This window comes from Bombus vosnesenskii, unplaced genomic scaffold, assembly GCF_011952255.1.
Source record: "Bombus vosnesenskii isolate JDL3184/JDL3185 unplaced genomic scaffold, Bvos_JDL3184-5_v1.1 scf7180000013293, whole genome shotgun sequence".
In the NCBI taxonomy this organism is placed as follows: Eukaryota; Metazoa; Arthropoda; class Insecta; order Hymenoptera; family Apidae; genus Bombus; species Bombus vosnesenskii.
The window spans coordinates 2,800,901-2,819,221 of record NW_022882944.1 but is presented as its reverse complement, the minus strand read 5'-3'; the positions used below and the strand labels follow the sequence as shown (position 1 = coordinate 2,819,221).

Sequence of the window (18,321 nt, the reverse complement as noted above, 5' to 3'; positions counted from 1 at the left end):
TCTATGTTTCTCTATCCCTGTATCCTGAAATCCCCAAATTTCTACATTTCCACGTTTCTACATTTCTGCGTTCTTGCATAACCAAATTCCTATATCCCCGAGTTTCTACATTCCTGTATTCTTCTATTCCCATATTTCTATATGCCTAGATCTCTCTAAATCCCTAAACTCGTACATTTTGAAATTCTTATATTCCTAAATTCTTCTACATTTCAAGTTTCTACGTTCGAAAAATGCATCGACGCGATAGTGGGATAATTCCATGGAAACACGAGCATCGAATCGTCATCGATATCGGTGTTTACGTGCTTAGGGCGAGTTTATCGTGGCGCTTATATCAAGGCCTGGCTGTGATCGACAGTCAGCTCCATTAATCAACGTAAACTCGATTAAGAGTCACGAAGCAACCCTCTTTCGACCCTCTGCGACCCTCCTGCTGGTCGAACCCCGAGGGCACGCTGCGTTTAGGGGTTGAAACCAACGGCCACAGCTGCTATAATTGAAATCTACGAATTTGCTGAGGTTTAAGTTGTATATAGGAAGGTTTAGAATATATCGGGTGAAATTGATCGCGAGATTACTCTTGGCACAGCAATTTTCAGTTCATCAGGATACCTAAAATTCACTAAAATTGTCCATCCCTTTATTTTTCTTTTTACTCGAGTTCTCCGATATTCCGGAAATTCGTTTTTGCATAAATGTAGAAATTATTGATCGTAAACTAATTAAGGGACTATTTCTCGTCTAACGAGAATTTTATTCGGAAAATGCATCAGGATGTCCAAAAATTAGACGAAATTGTAGAAAATCTTTCTTTACTGATTTTTGGAGAAATTCTTTGATGATTAGAATACTAGTCTTACAGAGGTTTAGATCCTATTGGTTAAAATCAATCAGAAAGTTATTTTCATTTTAGTAAGGAAGTTTGAGAGAAATGATAAAAAATTTTTGTTTCATATTTTCAATCGAATTCAATTTGAAGTGTAAATGATCGATGATTAATATCGATATTATTGGAAGACGGACGAATAACGAACAAAGAAAGAAAGTAAATTTCTTTCCATTTTATTTGCATTTTAAATTCTCATCACAATTTTTATTCGAAATGAGAATCGCTGATATGCGATAGCGAACGTCGTTATTATTTTACCAGAGGAATGATAGAACAGATACATAATAAGTAGGCAAAAGCATGCGAATATCGTTTCTGTTTCGAATCGAACTCGATTTGAAAGGATATAGGATAATGGACATTAGGTTATTCAAATGTTAGTAGGAAATTGTGTATTTCTAGGAATTGGTTAGAGGGAATCACGTACTTCCGTTTCCATTTCGCGAAATTATCAGAAAATAATCAACTGCGACCGGTTGGATCCGCATTGCGTTGGTTCATGAATGTGCATGAACTCGTACGTAATGAAACGTCGTTATTGATTACTGATAATCCAATCAGCGGCATGTATTACTCCTCGGCATGTCGATTAAATGGTATTAATTAATCCAAAGATAGAAAGAGAAACCGAGATGATCTTAACGAACCCGGTTCTCCGGTTTCGAAATCTCTTGCTCTCTTCTAAAATATCTGCACGATAAACTTTTGAGTAAATAGAAAAATATCAAAACAACTTGTTTGATTATGCCAACTACAATCGCGAAACTTGCTCCAAAATAAATAAATGAGAAGATAGGAAACGTAAAAAAAGAATTAGAAGACGGAATTAGGCGACTTCTCTGGAATATTCTCGAATATTTTCATTCTAGTTTTTCTTTATAGTAAGAATGGAAAAATAATAAAATTGGACGTTTCTTCAACGTCAAAAAACGAAGGCAGACAGAGAATCAGAAATAGCTGTAGTTGAATAATTCCGTTTGCAGGAAAAATTGCGTAGAATTCTCGAGCGAAGGAAATCAAGACAAACGGTAGAAAACAAGGGAACGTTGAAGTTGGAATCGTATCATCTGATCTCGAAACAGTAGTCACGTCTCGTATGTTTCTGCCAGCGTTTCGTAAACAGAGGAGTTTGCTTCATCGGAGTTTGCCTGAATATTTGGCTAACGAGCGAGAGTATGTCAACGAAGTCTGATGAGGCAAACTGCGACGATCGTAGCCTGTCGACGAGGAAACGTGGCCATATTCCGGAAATCAATAACAGCGAAACAATTAAGAACGAGTTGAATAGCAAGCAACTGCGCGTCCTTTTTTCAATTTAAAATTGATTAAAAAAGAAAAAGATGTAATATAATTGCCCTTGTCGCTAACAATCTGATGCCACTTTAAATAAAATAAATAATAAGAGCAACGATTGCCCCTTTTATCTTCGTGTATTCTATCGTTGCAATTCTTGCACTCGACGTCCAAGGTTTTTTTTTTAAATTAAAGATAAAAATTATTACAAATAAAGTAGAATAATTTGAAGTATAATACGTTAGAGAAAAACATTTTTCCAAATAAGAAATATGTGCAAAAATATGCAATTCAAGGAAGATACAAACTGTTGCCAAAATACCGTAGAATTAAAAAAAAAGCAAAAGTTCTATGAATTTTTTGAAACTCTTCAAAAACGCGAAATTCCAAAATGCAAAATTACATTACGCTGGTAGTTTCACGTATATCTCTACACCTATATATTCTTTTTTTTTTAACATTCTATTAATCAATGTCTTTGCATTCCACGACTACGTGTTAGTTATTCTCTACGCTTGTGTTTCCACTCGCCATCAGAAGGCAACCTGACTACGAATTTACATTGTAAATTCAAACAAATTAGTTTTGACAATAAATCTTTCCAAAAAAAAACAATTATACATATTCTAATGACATTTTCCAACAAATAATCATCATTCTATTTTTATCATTGCTTACTTTATCCGAAAAACCAACTACTCGACTAATTTATGACAAAACAAAGAAGAAAGTAGAATTTTCACATCACATTCTCCTTCATATTATTTCCGTTTGATATTCAAAATATCATTTCCACGTTCTGTCAAACCATTCTCTGCTTTTTGCGACCGTTGCCACGCGACCATCACCTGGTCAAAAGAACACGATCCAACTCACCTTCCATCGTTATATTATCCCCGAGCTTCATTTCGGTGCTCAGTGTGCTCACTGTTCCGGATGGTCCCACGTTGTTCCAGCCGACTAGCCGTCAATCGAACCTTCCCAAATCGCTCGATGGAGACACGAGCGATTATTCTCTGGAAATGTCACTTTATCTCCCTCTTTCTTTCTCTCTCTCTCTCCCTTTTTCTTTCTATTTCTGTTGCCTGTAAATCGCAGGTATCCAATTACCAGGGACCTCTAGACAATCCCTTTTTTCCCTCCACGAGCTTTCTTCGTCCTCGTTAAGCGACCAACCAACGTGCCGACGATCGCACGCCTTTCCCACGTCATGGTCAACGTGTCGTTGCGAGATTAGACGATCGAATTATCAAAGATTTCGACAAGCTGCTGACACACGGACCAGTCGATGAGTCGCGAGTTCCCTCGGTCACCATCGATCGCGAGCCTTCCGCTTCTTGCAAGGTCATCGTACCTCCTTCGAAATGCAAAATCTTCGCTTTGATTCTGTCGATAGAGCCACGATGGATCTTTGATTCGGTTGTCGTGCAAGAACCAGAGCAGAGTTTACGGACACTTGGTGGAACTGTTCATTGTGGACCTGTGAAAGAAAGAAACGATGTTATATGATATTTATTATATAGAATGATATATATATATATATATTATTATCTTATATTAAAATTAGTGGTTGTTCTTCATTGGAAAGAAGAAATACGTATAGCAAGTGGAAAAAGTATTCTGACGTAGAATGGAGACCGTAAGCATGATCGTTCAATGTCGAGGTCACCTATTTCAGGCTTCTGCGTTTGAATCGGTTTTTTTTTACAATTTGCTTTTCATCATCGCGTTTAGTATTTTATCAGCAAGTATCTTAATATTTAGTAAATAAATACGTACACGAGTCTATCCGGAAGATCAACTTTAGTTTCTCTTTGCAAGAAGATAGCAAATTTTGAAATACATTTATAGAATGTCCGAGTCTTAAGAAGGACACGTTTGCGTTCGTAAAAGTTAAGAAATGAAATTACAAAGTAAAATTTCAAATTTGAAAATGCAATTTACTTTTTATTCGTGTTACGTATATAAAATAGATGAGTTAGATGGTTTCGATGAAAACAAATTTCCCATCAGCTACAGTTAAAGTACACGAATAAACCATGTCCTCGACACACTTCAGAAAACTTCCTCAAAGGAAGAATATTAGTTTTATTTAAACATTAAGACAGCAGCAAGCCACTAAAACGCCTAGTCCAAATTGATATTCACAGGAGCGTCAAAACTTTGCATGTTTCGCGAGAAACGCGTTCCCGAAGAACACACGAGTTCCATAGAATTTTAATACTTCGCCTAGACTTTGTGTAGCGACAATAACGTTAAAGCAGTGCTTAAAAGATCATCTTGCAAACTTTCTTGCGTGCAATCGCGAATCTACCCATTTAAGGGTGCAAAGGCTTAAAAAAGTAGGGTAAATCTAACATTTCTTCTCGCCTACAAATATTTGCTAAAGGATCAACATTTTTATAGGAAATTTCCAACAACATTTGAACTCTGTATCACATAAAATTAGAAAATGACGGTGGTGAAAACAGATTATCCTCGATGTGGCATAAAACATTTTCATAGCTTGGAAAAATAAAGAAATGGCGGCTTGTCAAGGAAAGCATTTGATTTCACGCTGACGAAAAGCAACTTTAAACGTTTGAAAAAATTCAGAGAATAACGTTTAAAAATTTCAAGTTAATCCAATGGAGAGTTTCGAAGATCTACCGGGTGCAAGGTCGAAAAACATAGTTTCGGGAAAAACGTGTTTGAAGTTTTAAGTTAACCTTCCTCTAAAGTAAAAGAATGCGTTCGTATTCAGCGTTGGAACCTCGCCATTTTTCAAAATTTCAAAGTACCCTTTTACCACGGTATTCTAGATGTATACAGCTTTAAAAAGATATAAAAAGGATTTAGATTTCTTGAAGCAGATATGGTTGCATGGCTTCTTAACTGAAAATTCCTAAATGTGGTAATATTCCCAGAGGAACTTTTGACAATATTTGCAGGAAAAGTTAGGATGACGATATTACGTGAACGTATACAAGTTCGTAAATAGTTTAAATTTATAAAAAAAAACCCGATAGACATTCTATCAATGAAATCCCTAGAATCCCGAGGTTCTTAGTCAATTAAGCTTCTATAACCAGAAGCTTCTATAACCTCATTTATGAAGGAAGAAAGGAAGAAATTGATCTCGGTTCCTTTTTATTTTTTTATATACAAAACATGTTTTCAAACTGCTACCAGTGCAATGATTGAGCTACTACGATGAAACGCTACTAAAAGTATCGATAAAAATAGGCCTGTGAAAGAAAGAAACGATGTTATATATATGCGTAAATAAATGAAACAAGACTTTCAAAAATCCGCCACAGTAAAATTTCATTTATCTGAATCGCGTTTGAATATAATTTGCCTGATTTATCGTTTGATCCGAGTACAATTCATCTGACAAACGAAACAGAACTAACTCAAAGACCACACGTCGAGCGTTCGTTAAAACTTTGCCCAATAAACACGGCTCTGCCGTATTTTATTTAAAAAGCATAGAAAATTGAAAGCACCGTGTCTGAAAAAGCTTGAAGAATTTTAGATGAAAATTCATCTAAATTCGATGGAGGTCGTAGGTATTACGTTACACCGGCCTTTTATTCATTTCTCATCGATGAGTATCCAGGCAACTGGGCCACAGGAATCCAATGGACTCTCGGTTCGACCAAAAGGCACGGAACCATAATCCAGGCGCTTTGTTCCAAAGGAATTCCGGGAATTTAGTTCGTTCGTCGTGTATATCGACGGGATAAGGTGAATCTGTCCAGGTTTACGTCACGCATCATGCACACACAATTTCTGATGCGTTAGATTGTGCGCACCGCGATGTGCATAATGTTGATTGACGAGGATCGATGCTGCTATTAATAAAAGGGACTTGTAGACGCTTCATCATCGAAAGGGACTTCGTGATACTGCGTCAAATTCTAGTAATTTTCGTTTACCTACGAAACTTGTAAGAAACTCTTATGAATATTCTGCGTTTTATGCCAGAAGCCTAAAAATTCCATTGGCGATGTAACGAGACTCAACTATCGTGATTTTATTCGTAAAGCTTGAAAGAAATATGAAAATCTTTATGACAAACTACAGGATATATATTTGTTGTATATATTTGATAGAAATTAGAAAAATAATTAAACGGTCAATTATAAATTACATTAACAAACCTCAATATTCATCGAGGCTAATAGTATACAGGATTAGGGCTGGCTACTCATGTTGTATACTAATTTTATACTAAATATCTTGTAATTCCCGTACACGTGTTCAGATTGATTTCAAACTCGATCGATATAATCACGACAGTGTGTTTTTACAGCGAAAATGAAATTTCCAAATCTTCTGGGCAACACATACGACATGGACATAACACCTTTCTGTGATAAGCGTTCAAATAGAAATTAGACGCGATAGAAAAATTATGCGAAAAATTCTCAAACCCCAGGCACATTTCCTATAATTTTATTTATCCTTGCACATTCGTCATAATATCGCGCTAAGCATATGCACGACTACAACAACCATGAAATCATCACTCGATTGTAAGATCGCTGTAATTTTAGTTTCGTCAAAAGGAAGCAACTGTGATCAAACGCTTCTATCGTAAATTTTCTATTTATTTTCTTCGATACACGAAACGAGGCTTTCCTATAAAACAAGCCCATTTTTCATTTTCATTGATTGTTTGAAAGCCGCAAAAGCAGAAAAACCAGAGGCACAAAGTAACATTTACAGACTATATTTCCCTTTAGGAAATAAGGGAGAAGGGAAGAGCAACGTTTACGGTGATATTTTCAGTATTCTGTGTACATTTGAACGAACGAGGATCCGAAGCGCGTGTCACGTAAAATTGGAAAGGCTTTTTCGAGTCGTTAAGTAAATCCTGATAAGCGGAACATCTAACGTGGCTCGTTAAAAGTGTTCCGCTGGTGTTCGAACGATGCTCATCGTTTATTATTTCCGGACGTGACTTCGCTTCCGCTATCGGTTCTCAATGAAAGCGGTTAGAAATATACATTTTGAACCGCTATCGCTTAACGATGATACACGTTTTGCCGTAAGTCGTTGAAGAAAATAAAATATTAAATAAATTTGTTACTTTCAGCGATCGATACTGCTACGTTCTTTGAATTTTTATGTCTCGATAATTCGTAATTTTTGTAAGAGGAATATTATTATTATTGAGAGAAATTTGTGTCGTTAAACGAACTTACAAGTTTCCAAAATGAATCCCGTTACTTTCTTTGAATTTTTATATCCGAATCTGTATCTCGTTTTAAAAAACAAAAAGACTTTTGATATTTCGAAACAAAACGAAAAATTACTTTATATTATTAACTTTATATCAACGTAATAATTATTTTATGTTTCCTTAAATATGAGATATTCGATAGTGATAAAAAAAAAAAAAAGTGATTCGAGAAACACAGAAGAGCGAAAAATTTGACAATAAATTTGTTTATGTGTTGGAATTATTGGAACAAAAGATTTGTAAACTAATATTCTAACAACATTTCTAACATTTTATTCCATTCTTCCTGATGGAAAGAAAATTCCAGGGACTTTTCTTTAAATTCAACAATAATTCAGACATAAAATATACGGGGTAGTATTTCAATGAAATTCCTTACATTCTACTCTTCGTATTTATTTAATGTCCCCAGAATTTGGGTATTTTTTTTTTATTAAAAAAAATCAGAATAAAGATTTGGAAGGTTTGGCGAACGACGAGCATTTCATCCTTTTTTCTCCCTTGTTTTGGAACGTCCTTTACAGAATGATAAATATGTTGAATTTTCAGCAGACGGTAAAAGCGCTGGAAAATTATGTGATTTTATATCCGACTCTAAAAAATGCTGCCGCAAACCGGCATACATCTCCGTATCGCATAAAATTCGTGGCTATCTTCGCTCGATATCTCCAATTTTTTGAGCCTTTATACATTGACCCAATTCCTCCTCAATACAATAAAAGCATGGTAGCATAATAAAATAGTGTAATAAAAATATAAGTAGCACGAGTTAAAGAAAAGAAAAGAAAATAGCGATGGAATATAATATTCAAGATCTCATTAAAAAATCGCCAATTAACAGAAAAATTCATCGAAGCTGGCGCTATCGAAACAGGCTCAAACTAACCCGGATTGGGTCGCGTTAATTGAGCCAATATTTATTTTTAATCGTCCCCGATAATACGAATCGTCCTACCCTGCAAATCCCTTTAGTGAAACTAACCAAACCTCGATTTCCGCAACACCAACTTTAAAAAATGTCAATCCCGCATAAAATATAGAACTTCGACAATAACTTTTATTTTATCCATACACAATCCTACGTTGAAGTTGAAGGAATAATGCAATTTTTAGATGCGTGTAGCAAGATTTTCGATCAGACCATCGGCTGATTATTCTACGGAAACGTTTAAAGAGATAGGAAGAAAACGAGTTATAGGTTTCACAAACGTCTGTTTCCAGGGGTTTTGCTGTCGAGGTTACGACGGTTAGTCGATGAAATTTTCAACGTGTGTATAACTATTATAAATCTTCGAAATATGTTGTTTAAATTTTCATTACAGGCTGAGATAAAAAAAGCTGTAAAGAATGAACTATGCTTGTACCGACCAATTGCAATTTCCTGGGCGAGTTTTTACACAACATATGGTAAACTAATCCTTTTAAATCCTCAAAGAAAGTTTGGTCCAACCTCGAAAAGGTTGTTCCATATTGAAGAGTATAATATATTGTACATATCTGTATTAATATCAGCTACCGTGGCTTGCTTCTATTTTTTCCAGGAGAAAATTCTGTTGCATAAATTTTAACAACTGCTTAATACCAATACCAATATATTTACAAAGTCGAGATATCAATATTTAAAGTTATGTTTAAAAAATTCATGTTCGAATAATTTACAACACACAAGTTCCCGCCGTTTCAAATCTCTTTTCTAACACAAAACTGGAGAATCAAAGCTTACGCTATTTTACGTATTCCATGTTGACTTTGGTATTTTGCAGGCAAAGTTTATTGTACGAAAAACATTGACATTTGGCTTATCGTCGTTTCTACATAGAATTTGAAATTGTCGCTAACTCTATATCAGGTTTAACTCGCTTTTGCAAAGCTACGACATTGGTACCTCTTACACCAAGTCACAGAATCCTCCTACTCTTATTATACCGATCGACGTAAAACCATTAAAACAAATGTAACGCTCGTTTTTCACTCCATTTAAACATCGCGATCATATCGCTCGATCCACCCTCGACAGTTTCATTTTCTACCACTGGTCGGTGTATCGAAATTCTCAGCTTCTCAATAGACGTACTCCGCGTCCATTGCTCGGGGATCAGAGCTACGAGCACTCTGGCTGCCGTATTCTATGGAACAGAACCAGGAGGACGAGTGGGAATGGTCGTACAGAAGGTTGGAAAAGGAAACAAAATTTCACAAATGTGTTTCCATTTGAAATTTTTTCCACGATCAGTATCAGCCAGCTATTCGCGATACTCGTTCCTGGCATAAGTCGTTAAATAAATCTCTAAATCACCAGCGTCGAGTCTACAGGCATCCCTCGTATCATCAGCGATCCTCGAGCCATCAGCAAGCGTTTGAGACGCGTGTATGTTCACGCACAGTGCGGACCTAGGCATTTCGTGTACTTTAGGGAAGCTTCCCCTGGCTACTTAACCGAAGCTCGTCGAAATTTACGGCGAACTTGGAACGTTTGCGGAATACGAAAAGCGTTCCGCGATATTAGGAGCTACATACATAATAGAAGATGCCGGTAGCTGAATGGAAGACGCTGCTGATACACTGTGTTGGAACTTACGTAGTGATTTTACCTCGAAACATAATCCTGAGGGATAGTTATCGACCAGGGTTATTCTTGATGGGTGCACGTACGCGACTTTTCCAAGATTTTCACGTGAGATATGTACATCGTGTATTAGGTTTTATTCGGCGTCTATTAGTACGGATACAATTTTGTACACGCTTTTGTCAGATAGTCCTAAGTAGTACGAAGATGGTGAATTTTAAGTTGCACGAGTGTTTTTAAAAAATCGTTCGTACCTGGTAGGTACGTTGTTTTCTTCCATCGTGGAAATACCTTGGTGTTTCTATTACGTACTTGATATTTCGCAAGTCTGAATCTGATTTGTTATAGCCGTGCTAAAGTCTTTGAAGTTGAAATAAACGAGCATTGTAAATATTGGGTTGGTAACTAAGTGGTTGCGGATTTTGTCATTAGGTGGTAATGACAAAGTCCGCAATCACTTAGTTGCCAACCCAATAGCAGTGTGATGTTGCGGGGAGAATTTGAATTTGAAATGGGCCGAATACTTAACGTTTTCCAGCTCTGAAGCTAATTTGTTATAACCGTGCTAAGATCTTTGAACTCGAAATAAATCAGCATTGTAAATGGCAGTGTGAGGTTGCGGGCAGAATTTGAATTTTAAATTGGGGGAATTTTAGAGAATTATTTTGAGATTGGGGAAGTTCAGATGTTTGGAAATAATAATCAGTGGATTGTGAATTTTTTAATGAACAGAGGTATAGAAAATATCAAAAGTGCAGTACTCGTTATAATTTTTATTGGATGAAACAAATCTCCGGGTAGATTTCATCTTTTTAGTTGTATCCATAAAGATATGAATTTATACAAACATCTGCAACGTAGAAATTAATCGTGCTGCAGCAGAATCAAAGATGAGAATAAAGCGATAACAAGTAATAATTAGACCGTAAATTCTTCGTAGAAATTTACATTTTGATGAACGAGAGACAATAAAACATGGAATTGAGTTTCGTTCGATCTCAGTGCAACATGGCAAATATCGGGTAATTAATGCTCGGTATTCAGAAGTATAACGCATAAAATAACTCCAATATGCTAATTAATTAATATGTTGCATTTTAATATTCTAGCAACGTGAAATGATTATTCATTACACACTCAATGTGAAAATTAAATATCCTCTCATTATCATAGAATTCCACGAACCTTTAATGACCTGAAACCAACTTGAAAAATAAATCTCAATGATAACTTGTATTTATTGAAACGAATGTAAAAGAAGAATGTCAACAAGTAAGTATAAAATCAAACCTTTCATCTTCACGCAAACTGATGTTTTTAATCAAATCTCTCTGCTTTTAGCTGTATCCACGACACCTACGAGCGAGATTCTTTTAACTAGATTTTGTTATTACTTTCGACGTAAATAAAACCCTACAGGAAAGGATTTCAATGATCCGTAACAATACGCTGTTTCAATCTCGAAATGCCTGACTCGTGACATTAATACAACGAAATTTGAAATTCATGTGCTTACTGTTTCACGGAACTGTGAAACTCACGGAATTGAACGCTTTGTTTCTATCGAGATATCATAGAAGAATAAAATAAATATTAGGTTGTCCGAAAAGTTTCATTCGTTTCATAAGGTGATAATAGATGAACGACAATTTCTGTTTTATTTTGTTATATTCCTATTATTATGTTCGTGAATAATTCAATAAACTGATAAAAAACAAAAAGCATTGTGCCTGTTATTTCCTTATAAAACAAAAGAAACTTTTCGGGCAACCTAATAATAAAAAGCCGCATGATCTGTTATTTGTCGAAAGAGAAGAAGGAAACAACAATGAAATCTTCACCATACGTTGATATCTTTACAATTTGTACTTTTTAGAATTAAATATATTTTGCTTTGTAAAGAAAAGTTTTTTTTTTTAAGTGATTATTAATAGAAATATGTTTTTTCGAGTGATTCTGTAAAGAAAACACAGACATAAAATTGTGAACTATTTTTACTAAAAATATATTTATTGTTTAGCCAATTTAAGAATTTATTCAAATATTACGTTGCGTACAAAGAATTGAGTTAAAAATTCTAAAAAATTAAACCTTCTCTGCAAAATTTCTATTGAGGATTGAATACTTGTTTCTTATTACTTTTTTCTAGAAACAACGATTCTCAGGCTAAGAGAATTCTTTTCGATATGAAAATTCCTTCTGCTTTAAAAATCTCTCGAGTTAATATGCCCATCGCTGATATGCAAAAAATTTCAACAGAAAATTCCTTTATAAAGTGTTGATTAAAAATTTTGACTACTTACATCCTACGTTTTTCCTAAAAGCAACATTCTCAGGACAAAAGAATTCTTCGCAATATGCAAATTCCTTCTCCCTTTGAAAATCTCTCGAATTAAAATCTCCGCTACTAATTTCCAGGAATTCCCGTGAAATTTCTATCAAAAATTCAGTCCGTTGATATTGCATTTTTGTTTATACGAATATTCGTTTCTTTATTTCTCTTGAACGAAATTCTTAACTACAGACCATACGAACTGTACACACCCTATCGCTAAAAGTAAACCAAATATAAACGACATTTAATTTTATTATTAATGTATCTTTTTGTTAATATAAATGCGACATTTATTAGATTCTACTAGACATATCCTAATCGCCTAAATACAATACTAAAAGGGTACAACAGTACAGCATGACCTAATTAATTCGCTCAACGTGCTACAAAAAAGAGGACTCCGGCAATGAAGCTGCAGATTTTCTAAGCTCTGCAAGATATTCGTTCGTACGATCTATTCTACTAGGTTGTCCAAAAAATTTCTTTCGTTTTATGAGGAAATAATAGACACACTACGTTTTTTATTTTATATTATTTTGTCGAATTACGTACGATCGATTTTGTTCTTTTGAGATGAACATCGCGACATTTCACACACTTGGTTTCACGTTTGTACGAAGGTGCACTGTCGTAAAAAACACGTTTGCGAAAGAAAGACACTTTTCGGGCAACCTAATAGTTCGATACGTTCTGTTCCACCGATCATTCTCGCCGTGGACATCAATAACCATGAAAGCTGCACGTGACCTTAAACACGGGATAAAAATGAAAAAAGATACTCTTAACTGACGAAAATCCATCGCGGTATATAAATTTCTTCTGTTGTAAGAATCTGCCAGCCTTAGGAAACCCTTCGTTGGCCCCGAAAAATTTCGTTTAACCCATTTCTTGGCTGGCGAAACCCTGAGAAACCAGAAGTTCCTTTCTCGCTCGCGTGGTAATAACCTCACGGCCGAACAAAGAGTACGAATGGTGGACGTGAAAGGGAAGAAAGGACCTCGATAAAAGTCGCCAAGTATCAGAGAGGAGAAAAGAGGGAAAAAAAAGAGAGAAGGAAAGAAAAAATTGCGAGACACGTGTGGTTGAAAAGGCGTGGCCTTGAACCACGACCTCGTTGCTATTCCTTGCGTTTCACGATATTGTACACGGTAAAAAGGATACCACGGGTCAGAGTAGATAAGGAGGGACCTGCTGGCGTAAGAAACCAGTTGGTCTGAGTGAAAACGAAAGAAGAAGAAAGGGATGAGCCAGGCAAGACAGAAGGGAATGAAGCAACCGTAGAAAAAGTAAGGGTTGGAGGATCAAAGTGAGATATTCGGAAACAAAGGTAGATGGAAAGGAAACTAAACGAGAAAAATTGTGACATACGAAAGAGATAAAGGCGGCTGGTATATATCAACGAAGGTACAACTTTATTCAGGAATTCTTACGGAAAACATAGGGAAATCTGGTTACACCGGAGCAATAATTTATTTATTGTAAGTAAGTAAGATCAGACTGCTTTTCGTGTAATTTCATATTTTTATTAACGCAGCTATGGCAATGGGACGTTACTTTAAAATTTATGTCGCCCATCAAAGATTATAACAGCTGCTCTTTTTTTTTTATTACACTTTTTATTATCGCTTTTTATTATTACTTTTTATTACAGGTATTTTTTTGACACTCTGTATGTTTCTACTGTTTTCGATTTTCTACAAACGCAGTCTACTGATGATATTTGCAAATTAGAATCAGTTAGAAGTACGTGATATAACGACCGCTATAGTAATTGCAAGTTAAATGATACGAGAGTTTGGATGTGAAGATTCCATCTATCGAGGGTTGTTTAACGAAGCATTAAGTATAATTTTGTTCTAACACGCGGAATCCCGCTATATCTCACTTGGATTTGTCGACCATGTATGAAAAGTATGTATCATATATGTAATGTTATGGTAAAAATGTTCACGAATTGTACGAGATGGAAAATACGTAACTGACTGACTTAAATTTTTCAGATGAAATACGCAAGAGGCAAGGCTCTTTCCAGTACAAATCTTTTAATGAAGCTTGAAAAATTACGGTTGGAATATATTATGAATGCAAATGAAAATGCAAATGAAAATGCAAATGCAGATCCTTTCTTAACTCGTATATAAAATTCAACGATATATATCCACTTTACATGAACGATGATTCGTAGAGGTCTCGGTATTCTTAACTACAATTTCATAAACTTCCCCAATACTTTTTAATACGCGGGCAATTTAAACACAAACGTATCTTACTTCTTATATACGTTAAAATACGAAATAATTTTAATACGTTATTTCGATCGAAATGTTCAGGCAGTTTCTATAAAGCAACAGATCGGCAACGTTCACTAACGACACAGGATACGATTATAACAGATTATTAAATTATTTGCAATAAAAAAAAGGTGAACAAAAAATTGCATCTTTCATAAATAGTTCGTTTCAATCGCATACATAATGTTCGTATTTGTATAACATATGTGTGTCACTCGTATAATACGAAGAATATTTTCAGTGTTATATAAGGAATCGACTATACTTTACTGCGAACAGAAGAGTAGGTGCTACATCTGCAGGCAGCCTTTGTTTTCCTGATTCGAAATTTCCTTCCAGACGATACCATGGAATCCATCCTAGCGGCCTCGAAATTGATCATTTTCTACGGTTTAAAGACGCCAGGTGTGAGAAATATTAAATTAAAAATGACTCAAGGGAGAGGGAGGGAAAAAGAATGGAAGTTGTAAAAAGTTCGAAGATGAATCTTTTGAGTGAGAATGGAATGATTGTTTGCCTTTAAAATTTCTTCCTCTCTGTTCTACCTTTTATAACATAAAATGAAGTTCTGAGAATTGGATACACAGATTGTTCTTGTGAGGCACTGATGCAACTTTCCAAACGAGTACTATACTTCGTTTTTCCTTAACCCATTATGAATCCACGTTTCATTTCCAATCTTTTTCAATCGATTTACACTATCGTTATTATGTACATATCGATCGTTAATTAATATCGTGGCTATGAAAGAGAATTTCAAGGATTCGCTTAATATTTTCCTCGCAGCTATTTCTTCTACCTACATTTTACAATTTTATAAAATTTGCGATATTACGATAAATCCTCGGTTGGTCCTTATATGAGTGAGACAAACGTACATCCGAACAATATTCAAACTCAGTTGCCACGAGAACGAAAAATCGCGTAAAAATATTTTCTTCTACATTCTCGGCTTGTTGTTTTAAGTAGAATCGGACGCTTTCCAGGCTGACTTTGATTACAAAGACGTGTTATACGTTTCAGTCGTAGATAACGTTGCGTACGCGTGAGTGGGTGAAAAACACGAGGAAAGGACGGTCGTTTTCGCGTGAGATTGTACGTGGCGCGTGAAAATCACTGCGCGTGGTAATTTATAGGCAGAAGCCGAGTGTAAGCCACTTCGCCACAGGCACTCGTTTGTTTGAATTTCTTTTGACGGGCATACGCGCAAAGACGAGCAGCCGAGCGTGGCCACTCCAGGGGTTTTCATGAATTTTAATGCTGTTTAGCACTGCAAATCGGACCAGTTATACCAGTGGAAATCGTGCTACCAACGAAAACCGGATTGCCTGACAAGCAGCACTATTTCCTACCTTTTTTTTCCCCCTTGCAATTTCTGTCTCCACAGAAAACCAAACGTTACGTTTAAGCATACGTTCCTTTCTGAACGATGTGTTCTGTCGGTGGTATTCGAAGGTTTTGTGGAGTAATTTTTCCTTTGGAAAATCGCTCGTGTTTTATTTCGAGGAAGAAAATGTCAAATATTACGTGAAGAGGAGAAATTAAGCGAGTGTTTTATTTATCGAACAGGTTTACGAATCTATGTCGAGAATGGTAGTTAGTGTTGTAGAGAATTGTAGAAACAAATTTATTTATTAAAGCTATTATATAACTTTATTATACTTTCTAATTAATTCTCGCCTCGTTATTTTGTGAATTTTATTGTTTGCTTTTTAATCTGCCAAAATACACGCTATCTTTGTTTTTACATTTTTTACATTTATCCTAAAAATCTCTTGTACGTAATTCCTATTTTTCCATCATTTTTGCTTCCTTAATTTTCCTCTGGACATTTTACGGCTTCGTGAAACGATGAAAGCGACAACTTATATAATAACATTGGCAACGCGGTTGAGATACGCGCGATCGCCTAATATTTGCTGAACAAGGTTGATAAACGCCAATGAAACGTTATTAGAATCGCGAGTTGGTGCTACGTATCGCAAACACATATCAAACAAATTGCGAATAAAATTGACCGCGGCCAGTTCAGACAATTAAATAGAAGCAAACATACCAACAATTAACGTCAATTTCCATGCAAATTTGCGATATTCACAAACATTTCGTAGCGTCGCGTATTCATAAAGGTTCATAGGAAATATACATATGTACATAATAATTACAGCGAAGATATTTATCGAAATTCAGCTTCGTTTCACTTATTAAATGTTATGAACTATGGTTTACTTTGAATACGTTAGATATTTTTTCATATTGCGTGCATTCTGTATTTTTTGTATTATCGTATATATAGTGAAGTATAGTAACACATAATAAATATATATATATATATATACTATAATATTTATTTTGTATTACTTTTATATTCATATGAATGCATAAAAATACCAGGTATAATAATAATCTTAACTATGTGTATCTAGAGCTGACGAAATTACTTTATTTGCATAGAGTACTTATGTTACACGAAACATCTTGAAATTTCAATAATGTCGTAATAAAACACGACTCTCTTAAATTTGAAACGACGCGATTTATCAGAAATACGTGATGGCCCGAGACGTTGAATTTCGAACTAGAGTTACGGAAGTCTGAAGCTGCCAAAGATATCCCGTTGCAAGTAGAAACACACCCGATAATACCAAGAGCTACACGAAACCAAAATTTGCATTTCTCAGTTATTCTCGGCTCTCATAACTTTGGATTAATTTCTAATTACCTCATCTCCATAATTCCGTTATCCCTAAAATGCAAGTCAACTTCACCCTGATAAGTGAAGATGATACCTGTGATGCATCCTTTGGAAAAACAGAATATGTTCTTGGATATAGTTGAGACTTATATTAAACGCGTCGATTCGTTTAATAAAGAGACGAGTGATAAAATTGTAATAGTCAGTTATATCAAAATCACTGTAACTATCAGGTTGTCCGGAAACTTTCTTTCGTTTCATGAGGAAATAATAGACGCACTATGTTTTTTGTTTTGTATTATTTTGTCGAATTATGTACGAACCATTTTATTCTGTTGAGACAAACACCGCGACATTTCACAGACTTGGTTTCACGTTTGTCGTAATACTCGCTAATTACTCTACCATTGAACTGTCCTAGAGAGCACGTTCGTCTATTTATACCTACAGTTGTTATTATAAAAAGTAACTCCGGTTGACGATCACGAATAACGGTGATAATATTTTGCCCGGAGTTCGTTTACCTTTGAACCTAACAAACGAAAACAACGTTGGTATTCCAAGGGACAATAATATCCGAATCTTCCGTTGATTCATGTGCCGCTACATAGTATTTTATAATATTTTTTATAGCATTTTATAGTAACTTACAAATATGCAATAATTTTTGTAAGTATTTTTAGAATAAATTTTGTGATACGCGATAATTATGGATGTGTATATGTTGAATACATGAAATCTTTATGGTATAAGATATCGCATGAGATCTTGCAGATTTATTTAATCCTTCGTAAGTGCATCGACGATTATGAACAGAGGTGTGTATATAAAAATGTAATATTAATATTTAATAGTATGTGCAAAATAAGAAACATTGCTGGTGTAGCAGGAAAAGCTAAGAGCAAGGAGAAAATTCTGAGAAATCGTAATTTCCTAGAAACCTAATTTTCAAACGTAAAAAGATGTTCGACAAAGAAACCAGAAGGCGCCTCGAGTGGCTGCCTCAAGTGTGTGGAGTG

General features: G+C 35.2%; 1 protein-coding gene across 3 annotated transcripts in view; it reads right to left on the bottom strand.

Moving 5' to 3' along the window:
- LOC117232734 overlaps positions 1-18,321 on the bottom strand; it is a 92,361-nt gene that overhangs the window by 59,926 nt on the left and 14,114 nt on the right. For all 3 annotated transcript variants that reach the window (XM_033492331.1, XM_033492333.1, XM_033492332.1), the window contains exon 2: positions 3,062-3,665. In XM_033492331.1, the coding sequence (XP_033348222.1) occupies positions 3,062-3,092 (31 nt within the window). In that variant the 5' untranslated portion in view covers positions 3,093-3,665. The remainder of the gene's footprint in view (positions 1-3,061; positions 3,666-18,321) is intronic.